The 21883-nt window shown below is 47.0% G+C and overlaps 1 protein-coding gene across 1 annotated transcript in view; it reads right to left on the bottom strand.

The window, feature by feature from the left end:
• LOC143770143 (sulfotransferase 2B1-like) overlaps positions 1–21883 on the bottom strand; it is a 244788-nt gene that overhangs the window by 192567 nt on the left and 30338 nt on the right. The window contains exon 2 of the mRNA XM_077259473.1: positions 19832–19973. Within this exon, the coding sequence (XP_077115588.1) occupies positions 19832–19967 (136 nt within the window). The 5' untranslated portion in view covers positions 19968–19973. The remainder of the gene's footprint in view (positions 1–19831; positions 19974–21883) is intronic.

Here is a 21883-nt window from a genome sequence, read left to right as displayed (position 1 = left end):
CGGATGTCGAGTGCAGATGATGCACTAGTCAGCATGACTGTCCCCCTTATCTGCCTGCTTGAAAAATCACTGCAAGCGCTAAGGGATGATGTTGTGGAAGAGGTGGAGGATGAGGATTCACCATTTCCATCATCTTCTGGACAGTCAGCGCCACGTGGTTCCTCACAAACGCGTAGGCAGGGGACACTTTGTGAGGAGGATGAGGAGGAGTCAATGGAGGAGGAAGACATCCGTCCAGAGGAGGGAGATACACAATTGTCCAGTACTCAGTGTGTACAGCGAGGGTGGGGTGATGACGAGCGGGCAGAGATCACGCCTCCAGCAGGGGACAGCGTTTCTTGGCCAGTTGGCAGTCTGCAGCACATGGTGGATTACATGCTGCAGTGCCTGAGAAACGACCGCCGCATCTCCCACATTCTCAACATGTCTGATTATTGGGTGTTCACCCTCCTCGATCCTCGCTACCGGGACAACGTAGAAAGCCTCATCACACCGTTGAACTGGGAGCGAAAAATGCGGGAGTACCAAGACACACTGGTGAATTCCATCATCTTCTCCATTCCAAGTGAGAGAAGTGCTGCTAGTGCATTACAAAGCAGCTCAGTGTGTCCAGGCAGTGGTGGAGGCTCTGCACAAAGAGGGAGCAGAAGCAGTGCCTCTGCCCAAGGCAAGACCAGTATGGCCCAACTGTGGCACAGTTTTCTGTGCCCGCCACAAAAGTCTACACCATCACAGACGGCTCCAGTCAGCAGGAGGCAACGGTTCCGTCAGATGGTGACAGACTACATGTCTTGCCCTCTTGCTGTACTCCCAGACGGCTCTTCACCTTTCAAGTTTTGGGTCTCAAAGCTGGATACATGGCCAGAGCTAAGCCAGTATGCATTGGAGGTGCTGGCTTGCCCTGCGGCTAGTGTATTATCGGAACGCGTCTTTAGTGCTGCAGGTGGTGTACTAACTGACCGTCGCATGCGACTATCCTCCGATAACGTTGACCGGCTTACTTTCCTGAAAATGAACAAGGCCTGGATCTCGCAGGAATTTGCCACTCCTCTTCCTGATTAAATAATTACGTGACTGTCTACGTTATCCAGGTATCCTGTTGTGTTCATCTTTCTACCACCTGAACTTAAATTCCTGGGCTCCAACACCGCCAGTTGAGGCTCAGAAGTGCCGTCTGCACAGTCAAAACATACGACCCAGTGTTATTGGGTTTCAGTAACGTCAGCTGATCCCCAGCTGTGTAGCCGGCAATGTGTCCTGCGACCGCCACGCTGACACAACAACTGAAATGTAAGGGAACCTGTCCCCCCCCCCAAGGCATTTGTTACTGAAAGAGCCACCTTGTGCAGCAGTAATGATGCACGAGGAAAAGGTAGCTATTTTTGTTTAGCTCCTTGGACACGCAGAACTTAACACTTATAAAATGTGTCCACTGATACCATAAAACCGTCCCGGAGGTGGGACTTTCCTTCGTAATGTGACGCAGCACAGCCGTCATTCTTACCCCCCCGGCGCCGTGCGCCGGCTCCTCAGAGTTGTTTGATTCTGTCTCGAAGCCTGTGCTGTGATGTTATCCCTTGGCCAGGCACACTTAGCGCTGCCCCTCTTCTGACATCATTTGGTGTCAGGCTGGCTGTGCCTGTGCGGCCGCGCTGGCCGAGAGCCCGCCTCGCAGTGTCTTCTGATTTAATCCCACTGTGGGCCTGAGATCCATGGACATGCGCAGTGCATATCTCAACCTCCGCCTCTCACTCATCTCCCTACGCCTTCTTCAGACTGTGCACCGTCAGCTGATCCCTAATAGCATGCCACGGCCGTGATGCAGCACAGTCTGAAGAAGCCATAGGGAGGGGAGTGAGAGGCGAGGATATGCACTGCGCATGGCCACGGATCCCAGGCCCGCGGTGGGATTACATTAGACGACACTGCGAGGCGGGCTCTCGGCCAGCGCGGCCGCACAGGCGCAGCCAGCCTGACACCAAATGATGTCAGAAGATGGGCAGCGCTAAGTGTGCCTGGCCAAGGGATAACATAACAGCACAGGCTTCGAGACAGAATCAAACAACGCTGAGGACCCTGGGCACGGCGCCGGGGGGGTAAGAATGATGGCTGTGCTGCGTCATATTACGAAGGAATGTCCCACCTCCGGGACGGTCTCACGGTATCAGGGGACACATTTTATAAGTGTTTAGTTCTGTGTTTGCAAGGAGCATAATGAAAAGAGCCACCTTTTCCTTTTCCATCCTTTGTGCTGCACAAGCTGGCTCTTTCAGCTACAAATGCCTTGGGGGGGGTTAAAGGTTCCCTTTAGACTTTCTCCAATCAGGCTTCGGCCTACACTGTGTTCCTCTGCTCCTCCTGCTGTCCCTGGGCTCCAACACCGCTAGTTGCCGTCCAGTCGATCCTCTGTTATTGGGGTTCAGTAACGTCAGCTGTTCCCCAGCTGTGTGTGTGGCAATCCCTCCTATCTCCACCACCTCCTCCTCCTGCTGCTGTCCCTGGGCTCCAACACCGCTAGTTGCCGTCCAGAAGTGCTGTCCGCACAGTCCCAACAGTCCCTCCTCTGTTATTGGGGTTCAGTAACGTCAGCTGTTCCCCAGCTGTGTGTGTGGCAATCCCTCCTATCTCCTCCACCTCCTCCTCCTGCTGCTGTCCCTGGGCTCCAACACCGCTAGTTGCCATCCAGAAGTGCTGTCCGCACAGTCCCAACAGTCCCTCCTCTGTTATTGGGGTTCAGTAACGTCAGCTGTTCCCCAGCTGTGTGTGTGGCAATCCCTCCTATCTCCTCCACCTCCTCCTCCTGCTGCTGTCCCTGGGCTCCAACACCGCTAGTTGCCGTCCAGAAGTGCTGTCCGCACAGTCCCAACAGTCCCTCCTCTGTTATTGGGGTTCAGTAACGTCAGCTGTTCCCCAGCTGTGTGTGTGGCAATCCCTCCTATCTCCTCCATCTCCTCCTCCTGCTGCTGTCCCTGGGCTCCAACACCGCTAGTTGCCGTCCAGAAGTGCTGTCCGCACAGTCCCAACAGTCCCTCCTCTGTTATTGGGGTTCAGTAACGTCAGCTGTTCCCCAGCTGTGTGTGTGGCAATCCCTCCTATTTCCTCCACCTCCTCCTCCTGCTGCTGTCCCTGGGCTCCAACACCGCTAGTTGCCATCCAGAAGTGCTGTCCGCACAGTCCCAACAGTCCCTCCTCTGTTATTGGGGTTCAGTAACGTCAGCTGTTCCCCAGCTGTGTGTGTGGCAATCCCTCCTATCTCCTCCACCTCCTCCTCCTGCTGCTGTCCCTGGGCTCCAACACCGCTAGTTGCCATCCAGAAGTGCTGTCCGCACAGTCCCAACAGTCCCTCCTCTGTTATTGGGGTTCAGTAACGTCAGCTGTTCCCCAGCTGTGTGTGTGGCAATCCCTCCTATCTCCTCCACCTCCTCCTCCTGCTGCTGTCCCTGGGCTCCAACACCGCTAGTTGCCGTCCAGAAGTGCTGTCCGCACAGTCCCAACAGTCCCTCCTCTGTTATTGGGGTTCAGTAATGTCAGCTGTTCCCCAGCTGTGTGTGTGGCAATCCCTCCTATCTCCTCCACCTCCTCCTGCTGCTGCTGTCCCTGGGCTCCAACACCGCTAGTTGCCGTCCAGAAGTGCTGTCCGCACAGTCCCAACAGTCCCTCCTCTGTTATTGGGGTTCAGTAACGTCAGCTGTTCCCCAGCTGTGTGTGTGGCAATCCCTCCTATCTCCTCCACCTCCTCCTCCTGCTGCTGTCCCTGGGCTCCAACACCGTTAGTTGCCGTCCAGAAGTGCTGTCCGCACAGAGCCAAACACCTCGCCAATGTGTTAGTGGGGTTCAGTAATGCCTGCTGCTCCCCTGCTGTGTATACGGCAACGTGTCCTGCGACTGCCACGCAGGCACAACAAGTTAAATTTAAGGGAACCTCTCCCCCCCCCCAGGCGTTTGTTACTGAAGGAGCCACCTGTTATGACCCCAGTGGACAGGGTCTCAGAGGAACGTGTAAGTCTGCAAGATACAAAAATCCAGCTCATAGGGCTGTGGTAACTGGGTTGACCAAATAGCTACTCCTAACGCCAACACTAGAAGTAGCCGGGGATCATGCCTACGGTGATCGCTAGATGACTCGCGCCAGCCGGAGAATCTAACTACCCCTAGGAGAAGAAAACAAAGACCTCTCTTGCCTCCAGAGAAAGGGACCCCAAAGCAAGATACAAGCCCCCCACAAATAATAACGGTGAGGTAAGAGGAAATGACAAACACAGAAATGAACCAGGTTCAGCAAAGAGAGGCCAGCTTACTAATAGCAGAATAAAGCAAGATAACTTATCTGGTCAACAAAAACCCTATAAAAATCCACGCTGGAGATTCAAGAACCCCCGAACCGTCTAACGGTCCGGGGGGAGAACACCAGCCCCCTAGAGCTTCCAGCAAAGGTCAGGATACAGATAGGAACAAGCTGGACAAAAATACCAAACAAAACAAAAGCAAAAAGCAAAGAAGCAGACTTAGCTTGAAAAACAGGAACCAGGATCAGAGGACAAGAGCACAACAGATTAGCTCTGATTTCAACGATGCCAGGCATTGAACTGAAGGTCCAGGGAGCTTATATAGCAACGCCCCTGAACTAACGGCCCAGGTGAGGATATAGGAAAAGACAGACGCTCCAGAGTCAAATCACTAATGACCACTAGAGGGAGCAAAAAGCAAAATCACAACAGTACCCCCCCCTTAGTGAGGGGTCACCGAACCCTCACCACGACCACCAGGGCGATCAGGATGAGCGGCGTGAAAGGCACGAACTAAATCGGCCGCATGAACATCAGAGGCGACCACCCAGGAATTATCTTCCTGACCATAGCCCTTCCACTTGACCAGGTACTGAAGCCTCCGCCTGGAGAGACGAGAATCCAAGATCTTCTCCACCACGTACTCCAACTCGCCCTCAACCAACACCGGAGCAGGAGGCTCAGCAGAAGGAACCACAGGCACAACGTACCGCCGCAACAAGGACCTATGAAACACGTTGTGGATAGCAAACGACACAGGAAGATCCAGGCGAAAGGACACAGGATTAAGAATTTCCAATATCTTGTAAGGACCAATAAAACGAGGTTTAAATTTGGGAGAGGAAACCTTCATAGGAACAAAGCGGGAAGAAAGCCACACCAAATCCCCAACACGTAGTCGGGGACCCACACCGCGGCGGCGGTTGGCAAAGCGCTGAGCCCTCTCCTGTGACAACTTCAAGTTGTCCACCACAAGATTCCAGATCCGCTGCAACCTATCCACCACAGAATCCACCCCAGGGCAGTCAGAAGGTTCCACATGACCCGAAGAAAAACGAGGGTGGAAACCAGAGTTGCAGAAAAACGGCGAAACCAAGGTGGCGGAACTAGCCCGATTATTAAGGGCAAACTCAGCTAACGGCAAGAAGGTCACCCAATCGTCCTGATCAGCAGAGACAAAACACCTCAAATAAGCCTCCAAAGTCTGATTAGTTCGCTCCGTCTGTCCATTAGTCTGAGGATGGAAAGCAGACGAAAACGACAAGTCAATGCCCATCCTACTACAAAAGGATCGCCAGAATCTGGAAACGAACTGGGATCCTCTGTCTGACACAATATTCTCAGGGATGCCGTGCAACCGAACCACGTTCTGGAAAAACACAGGAACCAGATCGGAAGAGGAAGGCAGTTTAGGCAAAGGAACCAAATGGACCATCTTGGAGAAGCGATCACATATCACCCAGATAACAGACATGCCCTGAGACACCGGAAGATCAGAAATGAAATCCATGGAGATATGTGTCCAAGGTCTCTTAGGGACAGGCAAGGGCAAGAGCAACCCGCTGGCACGAGAACAGCAAGGCTTAGCTCGAGCACAAGTCCCACAGGACTGTACAAATGACCGCACATCCCTAGACAAGGAAGGCCACCAAAAGGATCTGGCCACCAGATCTCTGGTGCCAAAAATTCCTGGGTGACCTGCCAACACCGAGGAATGAACCTCGGAAATGACTCTGCTGGTCCACTTATCAGGCACAAACAGTCTGTCAGGTGGACAAGAATCAGGCCTATCAGCCTGAAATCTCTGCAACACACGTCGCAGATCTGGAGAAATAGCTGACAAGATAATACCATCCTTAAGAATACCAACAGGTTCAGCGACTCCAGGAGCATCAGGCACAAAGCTCCTGGAAAGAGCATCGGCCTTCACATTCTTTGAACCTGGTAAATACGAGATAACAAAGTCAAAACGGGAGAAAAACAATGACCAGCGGGCCTGTCTAGGATTCAGGCATTTAGCAGACTCGAGATACATCAGATTTTTGTGATCAGTCAAGACCACCACACGATGCTTAGCACCCTCGAGCCAATGACGCCACTCCTCAAATGCCCATTTCATGGCCAACAACTCCCGATTGCCCACATCATAATTTCGCTCCGCAGGTGAAAACTTCCTAGAGAAAAAGGCGCAAGGTCTCATAACAGAGCAACCAGGGCCTCTCTGCGACAAAACGGCCCCTGCTCCAATCTCTGAAGCATCCACCTCAACTTGAAAGGGAAGCGAGACATCAGGCTGGCACAAAACAGGCGCCGAAGTAAACCGACGTTTCAACTCCTGGAAAGCCTCCACGGCAGCAGGAGCCCAATTAACCACATCGGAGCCCTTCTTGGTCATATCCGTCAAAGGTTTCACAATGCTAGAAAAGTTAGCGATAAAACGACGGTAGAAGTTAGCGAAACCCAAGAACTTCTGAAGACTCTTAACTGACGAGGGCTGAGTCCAATCAAGAATAGCTCGGACCTTGACTGGGTCCATCTCCACAGCAGAAGGGGAAAAAATGAACCCCAAAAAGGGAACCTTCTGTACACCAAAAAGACACTTTGAGCCCTTGACAAACAAAGAATTTTCACGCAAAATTTTAAAGACCATCCTGACCTGCTCCACATGCGAGTCCCAATTATCAGAAAAAAACAGAATATCATCCAGATAAACGATCAGAAATTTATCCAGATAGTTCCGGAAAATGTCATGCATAAAGGACTGAAAAACTGAAGGGGCATTAGAGAGCCCAAAAGGCATCACCAAGTACTCAAAATGACCTTCGGGCGTATTGAATGCGGTTTTCCATTCATCCCCTTGCTTAATGCGCACAAGGTTGTACGCACCACGAAGGTCTATCTTGGTAAACCACTTGGCACCTTTAATCCGGGCAAACAAGTCAGACAACAGCGGCAAAGGATACTGAAATTTGACAGTGATCTTATTTAAAAGCCGATAGTCAATACAAGGCCTCAAAGATCCGTCCTTTTTAGCCACAAAAAAGAATCCCGCACCAAGAGGGGAAGAAGACGGACGGATGTGTCCTTTCTCCAGAGACTCCTTGATATATGAACGCATAGCGGTATGTTCAGGTATCGACAGATTAAACAGTCTTCCCTTAGGAAACTTACTGCCTGGAATCAAATCTATTGCACAGTCACATTCCCTATGAGGAGGCAATGCACTGGACCTGGACTCGCTAAAGACATCCTGATAATCAGACAAGTACTCCGGAACTTCCGAAGGCGTAGAAGAAGCAATAGACACAGGCAGGGAATCCTCATGAATACCACGACAGCCCCAACTAGACACTGACATAGCCTTCCAGTCAAGGACTGGATTATGGGTCTGTAACCATGGCAGCCCCAAAACAACCAAATCATGCATTTTATGTAGAACGAGAAAACGTATCACCTCGCGGTGTTCAGGAGTCATGCACATGGTAACCTGTGTCCAATACTGCGGCTTATTTTCTGCCAATGGCGTAGCATCAATACCCCTAAGAGGGATAGGATTTTCTAATGGTTCAAGAATAAAACCACAGCGCTTAGCAAATGAGAGATCCATAAGACTCAGGGCAGCACCTGAATCTACAAACGCCATGACAGGATAAGATGACAGTGAGCAAATCAAAGTTACAGACAGAATAAACTTAGGATGCAAATTACCAACGGTGACAGGACTAACAACCTTAGATATACGTTTAGAGCATGCTGAGATAACATGTGTAGAATCACCACAGTAGTAGCACAAGCCATTCCGGCGTCTATGAATTTTCCTCTCATTTCTAGTCAGGATTCTATCACATTGCATCAAATCAGGTGTCCGTTCAGACAACACCATGAGGGAATTTGCGGTTTTTCTATCACATTGCATCACATCAGGTGTCTGTTCAGACAACAACATGAGGGAATTTGCGGTTTTGCGCTCCCGCAACCGCCGGTCAATTTGAATAGCCAGGGACATGGTATCATTCAGACCTGTGGGAATGGGAAAACCCACCATAACATTCTTAATGGCCTCAGAAAGGCCATTTCTAAAATTAGCGGCCAGTGCACACTCGTTCCAATGTGTCAGCACGGACCATTTCCGAAATTTTTGGCAATACACCTCTGCCTCGTCCTGGCCCTGAGACATAGCCAGCAAGGCTTTCTCTGCCTGAATCTCAAGATTGGGTTCCTCATAAAGTAAACCGAGTGCCAGAAAAAACGCATCAATATCAGCCAATGCCGGATCTCCTGGCGCCAACGAAAAAGCCCAATCCTGAGGGTCACCCCGTAAGAATGAAATAACAATTTTTACTTGTTGAGCAGAGTCTCCAGACGAACAAGGTTTCAGGGACAAAAATAATTTACAATTATTCCTGAAATTCCTAAACTTAAATCGGTCTCCTGAAAACAGTTCAGGAATCGGAATCTTGGGTTCAAACCTAGGATTTCTGGTAACATAATCTTGTATACCCTGCACACGAGCGGCAAGCTGGTCCACACTTGTAATCAAGGTCTGGACATTCATGTCTGCAGCAAGCTTAAGCCACTCTGAGGTAAAGGGGAAAAGAAAAAAAAAAATGAGAGAGGGAAAAAAAAACCTCAAAATTTTCTTTCTTATAATCCCACTTCTGCAATGCATTAAACATTTAATACTGGCCTGGCATACTGTTATGACCCCAGTGGACAGGGTCTCAGAGGAACGTGTAAGTCTGCAAGATACAAAAATCCAGCTCATAGGGCTGTGGTAACTGGGTTAACCAAATAGCTACTCCTAACGCCAACACTAGAAGTAGCCGGGGATCATGCCTACGGTGATCGCTAGATGACTCGCGCCAGCCGGAGAATCTAACTACCCCTAGGAGAAGAAAACAAAGACCTCTCTTGCCTCCAGAGAAAGGGACCCCAAAGCAAGATACAAGCCCCCCACAAATAATAACGGTGAGGTAAGAGGAAATGACAAACACAGAAATGAACCAGGTTCAGCAAAGAGAGGCCAGCTTACTAATAGCAGAATAAAGCAAGATAACTTATCTGGTCAACAAAAACCCTATAAAAATCCACGCTGGAGATTCAAGAACCCCCGAACCGTCTAACGGTCCGGGGGGAGAACACCAGCCCCCTAGAGCTTCCAGCAAAGGTCAGGATACAGATAGGAACAAGCTGGACAAAAATACCAAACAAAACAAAAGCAAAAAGCAAAGAAGCAGACTTAGCTTGAAAAACAGGAACCAGGATCAGAGGACAAGAGCACAACAGATTAGCTCTGATTTCAACGATGCCAGGCATTGAACTGAAGGTCCAGGGAGCTTATATAGCAACGCCCCTGAACTAACGGCCCAGGTGAGGATATAGGAAAAGACAGACGCTCCAGAGTCAAATCACTAATGACCACTAGAGGGAGCAAAAAGCAAAATCACAACAGCCACCTTGTGCAGCAGTAATGATGCAAAGGGAAAAAGTGCCTCTTTTCGTGGTGCTCCTTGCACATGCTGAACCTAACACTTATGAAATGTGTCCCCTCACACGGTTAAACCATCCGGTCGGTGGAACTTTCCTTTGTCATGTGACGCAGCACAGCCGTCATTCTTACCCCCTTGGAGCCGTGCGCCTCCTCCTCAGCGTTGTTTGAATCTGTCCCGTAGTCTGCGCTGTTATGTTATCCCTTGGCCAGGCACACTTAGCGCTGCCCGTCTTCTGACATCATTTGGTGTCAGGATGGCTGCGCCTGTGCGGCCGCGCTGGACGAGATCCCGCCTCGTAGTGTCTTCTGATTTAATCCCACTGCGGACCTGTGATCCATGGACATGAGCAGTGCATATCTTAACCTCCGCCTCTCACTCATCTCCCTACGCCTTCTTCAGACTGTGCGCCGTCAGCTGATACCTAATAGCATGCCACGGCCGTGACGCCGCACAGTCTGAAGAAGCCGTAGGGAGGGGAGTGAGAGGCGAGGATATGCACTGCTCATGCCCATGGATCACAGGTCCGCAGAGTGATTACATTAGATGACACAGCGAGGCGGGATCTTGCTCAGCGCGGCCGCACAGGCGCAGCCAGCCTGACACCAAATGATGTCAGAAGACGCGCAGCGCTAAGTGTGCCTGGCCAAGGGATAACATAACAGTGCAGACTCCGGGACAGATTCAAACAACGCTGAGGAGGAGGCGCACAGCGCCAAGGGGGTAAGAATGACGGCTGTGCTGCGTCACATGACAAAGGAAAGTTCCACTGACCGGACGGTTTAACCGTGTGAGGGGACACATTTCAAAAGTGTTAGGTTCAGCATGTGCAAGGACTATAATTAAAAGAGCTAAGTTTACCTTTTCCAGCATTAGTGCTGTAAAAGATGGCTCTTTCAGCTACAAACGCCTTAGGGGGGGGTTAAAGGTTCCCTTTCAACTTGCATCAGTGCAGGCTGCGGCCTACACTCTGCTCCACCTGCAGAGCCCGGGCTCCAACACCGCCAGTTGGGGCCCAGATGTGCTAGCTGCACAGAGAAAAACACCCGCCAATGTGTCAGTGGGGTTCAGCACCGCCAGCTGTTCCCCTGCTGTGTAGCCGGCAACGTGTCCTGCAACAGCCACACAGACACAACAGACCCAAAGCAGCCGCCAGTGCAGGCTTCGGCCTACACTCTGCTCCCCCTGCTCCTCCTGCTGACCCTGGGCTCTAACAACGCCAGTTGGGGCCCAGATGTGCTAGCTGCACAGAGAAAAACACCCGCCAATGTGTCAGTGGGGTTCAGCACCGCCAGCTGTTCCCCTGCTGTGTAGCCGGCAACGTGTCGTGCAACAGCCACGCAGACACAAGAACTGAAATTGAAGTGAACCTGTCCCCCCTCCCCCAGGCGTTTGTATGTTTCACAGCCACCTTGTACAGCGGTAATGCTGCATGTGTGCAAGGTGGCTCATAAACTTATTCTCCTTGCACATGTGGAACTGAACACGTCAAAAATGTGTCCTCTGTGACCATTTAACCGTCCCGGAGGTGTGACTTTCCTTTGTAATGACACGCTGCAACCCCCTTGGTAGCGCTGCCCATCTTCTGGCATCATTGTTTGGCTGGCTGTGCCTCTGCGGCCGCCCTGACCCACACAACGCCCCTCGGTGTCTTATTTAGTTTGACTGCGAGGGTGTGATTGATGGGCATGAGCAGTGCATATGTTCGCCTGTCCCTCATCTCCTTCCGCCTTCTTCAGACTGTGCGGCTTCATGGCCGTGGCATGCGATAAGGGATCAGCTGACGCCGCACAGTCTGAAGCAGGTGTAAGGACCCGAGTGTGAGAGGCGAACATATGTACTGCGCCAGGCCATGAATCCCAGCCCCGCAGTGTTTTAACTATGTAAAGACACTGCGGGGCTGGGATTCATGGTCATCGCGAACCGCAACGGCCGACATTAAATGATGTCAGAAGATGGGCAGCGCTAACAGCGCAAGGCCAAGGGATAACACGACAGCGCAGACTCCTGTACAGCAATTAACAATGCTCAGGAGGCTGCGCCCAGCACCAAGGTGGGATTCTTGACATCTGTGCTGCGTCTCATTACGAAGGGAACTCTCGCCTCCAACACAGTTTGACTGTATAAAGGGCTAAATGTTATACGTGTTTCATTCAGCGTGTGCAAGGAGAAAAATTAAAAGAGCAACCTTTGACTTGTGCAGCAATACTGCTGCATAAGGTGTGGCTCTTCTAGTTTGTAACCCCTGAGGGGGGTTAAAGGTTACCTTTAAAATTGTTTCAATTAGGCTTCGGCCTACACTCTGCTCCACCTGCAGAGCCCGGGCTCCAACACCGCTAGTTGCTGTCCGGAAGTTCTGGCTGCACAGAGCCAAACACCTCGCCAATGTGTCAGTGGGGTTCAGCACCGCCAGCTGTTCCCTTGCTGTGTAGCCGGCAACGTGTCCTGCAACAGCCACGCAGACACAACAGACCCAAAGCTGCCGCCAGTGCAGGCTTCAGCCTACACTCTGCTCCCCCTGCTGACCCTTTGCTCCAACAATGCTAGTTGGGGCTCTAGGAAGACAAGCTTAGATAGGTCCCCATCCTGGTTCCAGCACTGTCAGCTGGTTCCGGGTAGAGCCTTTGGCTTAGGTGCCTCCTTCTGGGTATCCGAGTTCCACCAACGTCAGGTGGTCCTTGGTAGTGCCTTCAGGCACGGGTACCTCCTGCTTAGTAACCGGGTTCCAGTAACGTCAGCTGGTCCTCGGTAGTTCCATTGGCTCTTGGACATTCGGCTACCCATCCGGGTTCCAGTACCGTCAGCTGGTTCTCGGCAGTGTCTTTTGCTCTTGTACCTTCTGCTCCCCATCCTGGTTCCAGTACCGTCAGCTGGTTCCAGGCAGAGCCTTTGGCTTAGGTGCCTCCCTCTGGGTATCTGAGTTCCACCAACGTCAGGTGGTCCTTGTTAGTGCTTTCAGGCACGGGTACCTCCTGCTTAGTAACCGGGTTCCAGTAACGTCAGCTGGTCCTCGGTAGTTCCATTGGCTCTTGGACCTTCGGGTAGCCATCCGAGTTCCAGTTCCATCAGCTGTTTCTCGGCATTTTCTCAGCCTTCTTGTACCTTCTGCTACATTTCGAAGTTCAAGAGACTAAAGACGATGACCCGGAAGACCACCCCTAAGATGACGACGACACCAGAGACGACAACCACCGAGATGACGACGACCCTGGAGACGATGACCCTGAAGACCACCCCGATGACGACGACCCCGGAGACGACGACCCTGGAGATGATGACGACCTGGAAGACCGAGAAGCAGAAGAACAAGAGGCTGCAGAACAAAGAGCAGAAGAACATTAAGCATAAGACTAAATATCAGAGCAAAAGATATTATCTAAATTATAAGCAGAAGAAGACTAAGCAGTGTATGGGGGTGAGTCCATTCCTCCTCGTGGTGCCCCTGGATAAAGCCTGATGCTGCAGGCCAAACTGAACGCGGACAAATGTAACTCTTTTGTGACAGGCAGAACGGAAGGTGTAATCTTCAAACTTTCATAGATAACAACTACGGGAATGCCTGTCACAAATAAGAATATGATGAAGAAGTTGAATACGAAGAAGATAATAGTTAAATAAAAAGAATATGAACAATGTAAGAAAAAAAATAATAGTTAGAAGATGAAGAAGAAGATGAATAAAGTGAAGAAGTTGATATCAAAGAAGCTGATGATGAGGATAATGAAGAAGAAAGTGTGGGAGAAGTAAAAAAGAAGGTGAAGGGCGTGGAAGTAGTGAAACATCAATATCTGACAAAATAAAAAAAAAATAACATAGTCAAAATCTTTCTAACGCCGAACGTCATAAAAAAAAATAAAAATCATGCTATTCTATTTGATTGGGCTAAACCTCTGTGCCTTTAATGTCTCCGCCACCTCCCCCAATACATCCTACATTATTCTTAGTTGTTTTCCTTCATGTAGAATTAACCTACAAGGAAAGAAAGGGTTTATTTTAATTCCGATATTTTCGTCCCATTGACTTGCATTGGGATCGGGTATCGGTATCGGATTAGATCCGATACTTTGACGGTATCGGCCGATACTTTCCGATACCGATACTTTCCGATATCGGAAGGTATCGCTCAACACTACTGCTAATGTTTCTGTGGTTGGAAGGCTATCACTGTGATTTAAACTGTGTGCCTCACTGCTCTGTTGGGGAAAACCACTGTCAAGATTGTCTTCCAGCATATTTTGATACTGCAGCATGGGCGTGTCTGTTTCTAATTATGGATAGAACACACTTGTCTTCATCTCCTATTTTGCATCTATCACCTCTTTCATCTCATCTTTTTTATGGTCCTTCTCCATTTTTTCCTTCCATAGCAAACATCTGTGAGACCACAGACCTGAACTTATAGATATTGTTAACCCTAAAGATATCTTCTTCTTATCCCTCGTCTTCTCCCAGGACCAACTAAACCACCTGCTCACCTACACTATCTAAAGTGTGCTATAGCATGTAGATGACTGTAATAGGGATGCTGATCATGGCATCATCACCGCTATCTATCTTACTAGCTATTAAGAAAATGTACAGGAGGGTACAGAGGTTCTTCATTTGGATCCAGTACTCAAGTGTGATTTGCACCACATCCGTTGTGCAAGGCTATGAAAAATTTCATCCTGCACCAGGTCTCGGCGCTGCTGCCACAGTCACTGCAACAGGTGCATAGTTCAATTCCATGGTGTGGTCTTATCGCATATCAACCGGTTAACTGGTAGTCCAAATTATCTAATTTCCTACTGAAGTGGAATGGTGGAAGTCAGCATGACAGTGGTTTCTGGAGCAGTACATCCAGACGGGGACAGTGGAGGAGGAATTGCTGTACCATCAGGTTGAGGATGCAAGGCACATGTGTAAGATTGGCTCGGCGTAGGGCCACCACCAGGTTTGCACTGTTATTGCACATGGCCTTCCCTGGCTCCAGGTTGAGTGTAGACAGTCATTGCTCAAACTCGGCATAGATAGCTGTCCACAACTGATGATCCATATGACTGAGATCTCCAAGGCATATTATTGTAAACAATTCCTGATTATGGTGAGCCCTGGCTGTGCAGTACAAAGATGGAGGAGGGATTCTCTCTATGGTGTTGTAACATGTTGAATAAAGGCAGAGGTTGAGAGCGCAGGTGGAGGCCCGTGAGGAGATGGAAGAGGCATAAGCAATGCAAGAACTGTTACATACAGAGGTTTATTCCGCAAGCCCTGGGGATTCCAAGACTTGGTGCCTAGTGAGTGTGACACCTTAGCGTCTACTGGTTTATTTCTCCATCCCCTGGTGTGTACTAGTTTAGTTCTCAAACCCAAGCTGTTTGTTAGTCTAGATCTCCAATCACTGTTGTCCTTTAGTTTAGTTCTCCATGTTCTGGTGTTAATTTGTTTGGTTCTGCAACCATAGCTGTTTAGTAGTTTAGTTCTCAAACCCTTGCCTAGTTTAGTTAGGCATCTTATGGTGTGTTGTGGTTTATTTCTTCATCTCCAAGCACCCTGCAATCCTTGGGGATTGCAAGTCTTGTGGAGCAGCCATTTCCCCAACAGCCCCTACAGCCACCAGAGTCACCCAGTGCCCAGTCATCTAGCTGTAACTCCCCTTTCCATGCTTGCTCGTCCAGGTGTCATTGTTGAAATGCACCCTGGCAGACATAGAGTTTTTCAGGAAACAGGTGATGTTGTTTGCAACTTGTTGCTGTAGCGCAGGCACATATTTCTTAGAGAAGCAATGGTGACTTGGCAACTGGTATTGGGGGGACTGCTCCAGCCATCATCTTTGGAAACCGTCTCTATCCATAAGGCAGAGAGGCTGAATTTCCTTCACTAACAGATTGGAGTGGCCATGCAATAATGACAGAGATCACAGACCATGAGTCATACGGAAACAAGCACTGTGATCTTAGAAGCGAATAGCTCTCAGATGGCCCTTATCGTCCAGACAATGACACGATTGGGTGACAAATTATTCGAGGAGGCTGCAGGCTGTTCACAATAATTAGCTCAGAAAATTAATAGTGAGCGTATTACTTATCCACACCCAGATTACAACACATGGAATATACGTATATCCCGCTGTATGCTCATTGCTAACTCCACGATAACCCTACACGCCTCGCTGCCAACAACAATCTTGTTTTTAACTCAATAAGTAAATGCAGGCCGATTGGATGCCTTTCTTCTTTTGAGGATCACACCATCAAGGTGTTCCATCCACTCTCCCTCAGAGTAGCACTTATATACCAGACCCCAGTCTCACCCACCCACTTCCTTGACCACTTTAATGCGTTGTGGCCACACTTCATGTCCTCAGGATTGACAAACCTTATCCTGGGAGACTTCAACAGATTCACCTCCCCAATTGCATTACAGCTTTTATCTCTAGCCAATTCTCATGGCTAGGGTTGAGCGACCTTTACTTTTATAGGATCGGGTCGGGTTTCACAAAACCCGACTTTTTCAAAAGTTGGGTCGAGTGAAACCGGCCGATCCTATAAAAAAGTCGGGGTCGGGGTCGGCCGAAACTCGAAACCCAATGCAGTGCATTGGGTTTCCAATGGTTCCCAGGGTCTGAAGGAGCGGAAACTCTCCTTCAGGCCCTGGGATCCATATTTAAGTGTAAAATAAAGAATTAAAATAAAAAATATCGCTATACTTACGCTCTGACGGGCCCTGGTACTAACCGGGAACCTTCCTTCCTTAGAATCAGCCTTCCAGGACCCTGCGGTGACGTCACGGTGACGTCGCGGCTTGTGATTGGTCGCGCGGCCGCCCATGTGACCGCTCGCGCGACCAATCACAAGCCGCGACGTCACTGTGACGTCACCGAAGGTCCTGGAAGGGCTGATTCTTAGGAAGGAAGGCTGCCGGAAAGAAGCAGGGCGTGTCCGAGGGTGAGTATATAACTAATAGGAATATACTCACCCTCGGCTTCGTTCCAGCAGCCTTCCTTCCTAAGAATCAGCCCTTCCAGGACCTTCGGTGACGTCACGGTGACGTCGCGGCTTGTGATTGGTCGCGCGAGCGGTCACATGGGCGGCCGCGTGACCAATCACAAGCCGCGACGTCACCTTGACGTCACCGCAGGGTCCTGGAAGGCTGATTCTAAGGAAGGAAGGTTCCCGGTTAGTACCAGGGCCCGTCAGAGGGTAAGTATAGCGATATTTTTTATTTTAATTCTTTATTTTACACTTAAATCTGAATTCCGATACCAATTCCCGATATCTTAAACATATCGGGAATCGGTATCGGAATTCCGATTCCAGATTTAGAAGATCGCCGACTTCATGGCCGACCCCACACAGGGGTCGGGTCGGGTTTCATGAAACCCGACTTTGCCAAAAGTCGGCGACTTCTGAAAATTGCCGACCCATTTCGCTCAACCCTACTCATGGCCTCTCACAACTTTTCAAATTCTGAGACAAACAAATATGGCAACACCCCAGATCTGGACTTTGTCCAGCTCAGTTTAATCTCCAACCTAGATGACTCACCTCTTACCCTTTGTCCCCCATGAAATTAGGAGTATATCCATATCTTAGACATTTTTAGGTGCTCCCTAAAAGCACATCTGTTTAGGGCTGCCTATCACGTTCATAATTAATGTCCTATATATATATATATATATATATATATATATAGCTTATTCTCTACTTCTCTGAACATAATTCACCATCAAACTAAACCGTACCCAAAAGTCTCATGCAGTCTATATCTACCCCCCCATTTCCTCAAGATGGTTGTATCATCATTGTAAATAAACACCTGTAATTGCAATCAGCCCCACCTTATTGTAGATTGTAAGCTCTGAAGTGCAGGGTTGTCATTATTTTTGCTTGAATTGTTTGATTATCTTTAACTTTGTATCTTTTCACTGTTTTATATGAACTGTTGACTTATACAGTAAAGCTATGCAGAATGTGTTTGCAATATATAAATAAAGTTTATTGTTACTAGTAGATTGAAGATGGTGAAATTCAAGCTGTTAACTTTGCCATGTATAGGAGTAAAGAAACTATTACATGAGCACAACTGCACAAATGAGGGTTTGCTGCAGTGCCGACACAGGGTGGAGTAGGGTAAACATGACAAGCTGCTGGACTATGAGAGAGGTGCAGGAGGGGATGTTATGGTGGATTGAAAATAATGGAGTGTGCTTGGTATGTAAGATCAGTCAAAAACAGCAGGCATGTGCAATTCCACTTCAGCTGACACTCTCAATCACCCCAACTGTAGGAGGTAAACAAGTGGAGGTTCTTCGGCCTGTGTGACAACACTTGCCATGGTGAGGTAAGAGGAAGCATCAGAAGATGCAGTTGATGGCGAGACCCGCTAGTCTGCATTTTAGCACAATGACATTCCCAAATTAACTCCTGTTGATCGCGCAGATGCCCGTTCATGCATGTAGTACTGAATTATTTTTTTACTCTACTAGGTCTTTTTTAAAAACTTTGACAGCTAACATGATTTTTTAGATTTTTGACGGTCTGAAAAAAAGACTCAAGATAGCCAACTGCAGAACCCTGACGATGGAATATACTTCCAAAACGCGCGTCGGGGTGCGCACACTACAGTGACCAGATGGACCTTAAAGGTATAGCCCTCCTATTATTTCACTATCCTCGATAAACTTATATTTTTACCTTGGCACTCTGCACTTTATCTTTTCTTGAAGATTATCACTTCAATACATGTGGGACTTAGTTATTATTGCCTACGTTTGCCACTTTACACTTTATTCTTATATGGAGATTATCAGTTTACAATTGCACTCTGGATGTGGCACCTTTTTGCACTTTTTTGCACAATTTTGGCTTTTATTCACGCAACTTTTAGTCCCTTATTTCTATTAATAATTTTAAAATCATAAATGCAATTGTTGCTCTATTAGGAGGCATTACATTGGGGCCTCTTGATTCACCTTTGGTCCTATTATATTATTTTATTTTTTGTCTGGTATTATTAATATTGTCGCTATATTGTGTGCACACTTTTAATGTATTATTTTTTGTTACTATTGCTACTGGTATTAATAAAGGCATTTTAATCATTATTCTTGCCTGGTATTTTTATGGTTTTCCATGGTGTTGGTTTCTCCAAACTAGTGTAGGCAGATTTATAGGTAATGCAATTTTCCCATGGGAATTTATAAAAACAATCAGAGAGGAAGGAGACTGGAACTTAGAGCTCCTGATGTCTTTCTTTCTGAAGAGGTTCTTTGCATTGTCTGTTATTACACACAGACAAAAACAGGCTTTAATCAGTTGTAAAACATGAATGCTCTGCATTCAAAAATAATTCTATACTTTGGTCCTGACACCTTTCTTAATTGATCCCTTAGATGTTTTTATTTGTTTTATCATTACTAATTGACTTTGTCCTTGGTCCAATAATTTTGCCAATTTGTTGTCCTTGTTTTTTTAATTAATTGAGTTAATTTTACACACATATCAGCACTGTTTTTCTCATGTTGCTGTCTCATATTCATAATCTATCCTTTTGATGCCTCCAAGTTAGACACCAAGATTTATTCCACAAGCCAATGGTTTTAAACAGGCTTGAACTGGTTGGCAGGGAAAAAGGATAATTCTCTGGTAGGCCCCTGTGAAGTAGTGCTAATGAGCACTTGATTCACTGTTTATAGAAAAAAATACATCCCCTAATCATTCAGTAAACAGCTAGCCAAATTAATATTATATAGAAGCAAAAGTAAATTTGCGTACTAGGGTCAGGTTATTTTTCACGCAGCTGAACAGTGGGGCCAAATAGTCATTGTTATTGGTGGGCCTTTCTCAACCCAATCTGACACTAGTTTTAAATATTTGTGGAAATGCTGTCAAAGTCAAAAACACACATTAGCTTGTAAATAAAATGCAATTCTTTACTTTGCATATAAAATATTGTAAAAGAAAAAGAGAAAAAACATAAAGAGAAAGTGTGAAAAAAACAATGACAACGCCGAAGAGCCATGTTATCTAAAAAGAAATGATTTGTATATATACTTTGAATTTAATAATCATTTACCTGATTTTGGATACGTTATATTATAGATGTCATCATCTCTAACTTGAAATTCATTTTCTATAAACTCCAGATCTTCTATGGAGGTTAATATTTTAGGGAAAAGGACTCCCTTGTATTCAATGTAAGGATCCGACATGTCTTACTTTAAAAGAAATAAAAAATGTGGTCATAATAAGGTAATTTGCATACTTCGAGATATTGAAAAATAACACAAAGTTCACAGAGTAAGTTCTTTTATCTCTTTAGTCTTTAGAATAGAAACTGTCATTTACCATACCCCAAATTAGGTGCTAACGTCAGTATCTGGGTTTAACAGACAAATATCAACATTCATCGGATGCACATTTCGCTTACTGTGCACCAGAGGCTGGATTACTAAAGAGGCATCTTGTCTGGCACCATGAAGATAACAGTAGCTGGCACTTACTGTATTTTTCGGACTACAAGATGCACTTTTTCCCCACAAAAAATGTGAGGGAAAATGGGGGGTGCGTCTTATAGTTGGAATGCAGGCTTACCGGCAGTGGCGTGGTGGCGGCAGAGGGGCGGCGGCGGTGGCAGAGGTGCGGGGATGATGAGGCACAGTGAGCGGTATATATATGTGTGTGTGTGTCTCTCTGACATATATATATATATATATATATATATATATATATATATATATATATATATATATATATATATATATATACTGTATATATGTCTTAACGAACATTTGTGCACATAAATCCATTAGATGTCGGTTTTGCAAGCCTGCGAGAAAATATCGCAGTACGGATGCCATACGGATTACATACGGAGGATGCCATGCGCAAAATACGCTGTCACACCCTGCCTATGGATGACATACGGATCACTATTTTGGGAACATTTCTGCGTATTACGGCTGTAAAAAACGGACCATATATTCATACGCTGAGTGTGATGCCGGCCTTAGACTAGTGTTTTGCATGACAATAGTAATAAACAATTGAATTCAAATATACACAAAACAATCTATTTAGAAGGTATAAAAACAATCCGATCAGGGGTATTTCCGTTTTTGCGTCTCTATTTTTTGCTCCCCTACTTCCCAGAGCCATAACTTTCTTATTTTTCGATCATGGCCATGTGAGGGCCTTTTTTTTTGCAGGACAAGTTGTCCTTTTGAATGACTCCATTGACTTTACCATATAATTTAGCGGAAAGTAGGAAAAAAAATTTAAATGTGCAATTCCACAAATGTGTTTTTTTTTTTTTTTTTTTACCATGTTCACTAAATGCTGAAACGGACCTGCCATTAGGATTCTCCAGGTCATTACATGCTTACAAAGGTATAAGGAGGAGGATGGCACCTCTGTATAAAAATCTTAAAGGCTTTATTTTATAGTCAAAAAAGAAACAATTTCCACATGTTTGGCAGGAACAGTGTGATGCATTTCTGGCATTGGTTTCCCCTTAATCAAACAGTACATGAGTTACAAAGTGGAATGAGACTTTTAAAGAAAAAAAAACACACATGTGCAACAAATTACCAATTATGGCAAAACATTCAACACTGGAAAGCTGTATACATATAAGCAGTATATATATATATACATACAGTATATATATATATATATATATATATATATATATATATATATATATATATATGTGTGGCAATGGATACTTATATCTATAAAAGAATAACGTATCAAAAATTTTATGATATTTGTGTAGAATGTTTTTTTCAATAAATAAACACAGTATCTGTTTTATAATTCATTCACTTAGGCCGGTTTCACACGTCAGTGTCTCCGGTACGTGAGGTGACAGTTTCCTCACGTACCGGAGACACTGACACACGTAGACCCATTAAAATCAATGCATCTGTTCAGATGTCATTGATTTTTTGCGGACCGTGTCTCCGTGTGCCAAACACGGAGACATGTCAGTGTTCGTGGGAGTGCACGTATTACACGGACCCATTAAAGTCAATGGGTCCGTGTAAAACACTGACCGCACACGGACGTTGTCCGTCTGCAGTCCGTGTGCATGCAGGAGACAGTGCTACAGTAAGCGCTGTCCCCC

Source organism: Ranitomeya variabilis, chromosome 4, assembly GCF_051348905.1.
Source record: "Ranitomeya variabilis isolate aRanVar5 chromosome 4, aRanVar5.hap1, whole genome shotgun sequence".
Classification (NCBI taxonomy): domain Eukaryota; kingdom Metazoa; phylum Chordata; class Amphibia; order Anura; family Dendrobatidae; genus Ranitomeya; species Ranitomeya variabilis.
This window is presented reverse-complemented; position numbering and strand designations above follow the sequence as displayed.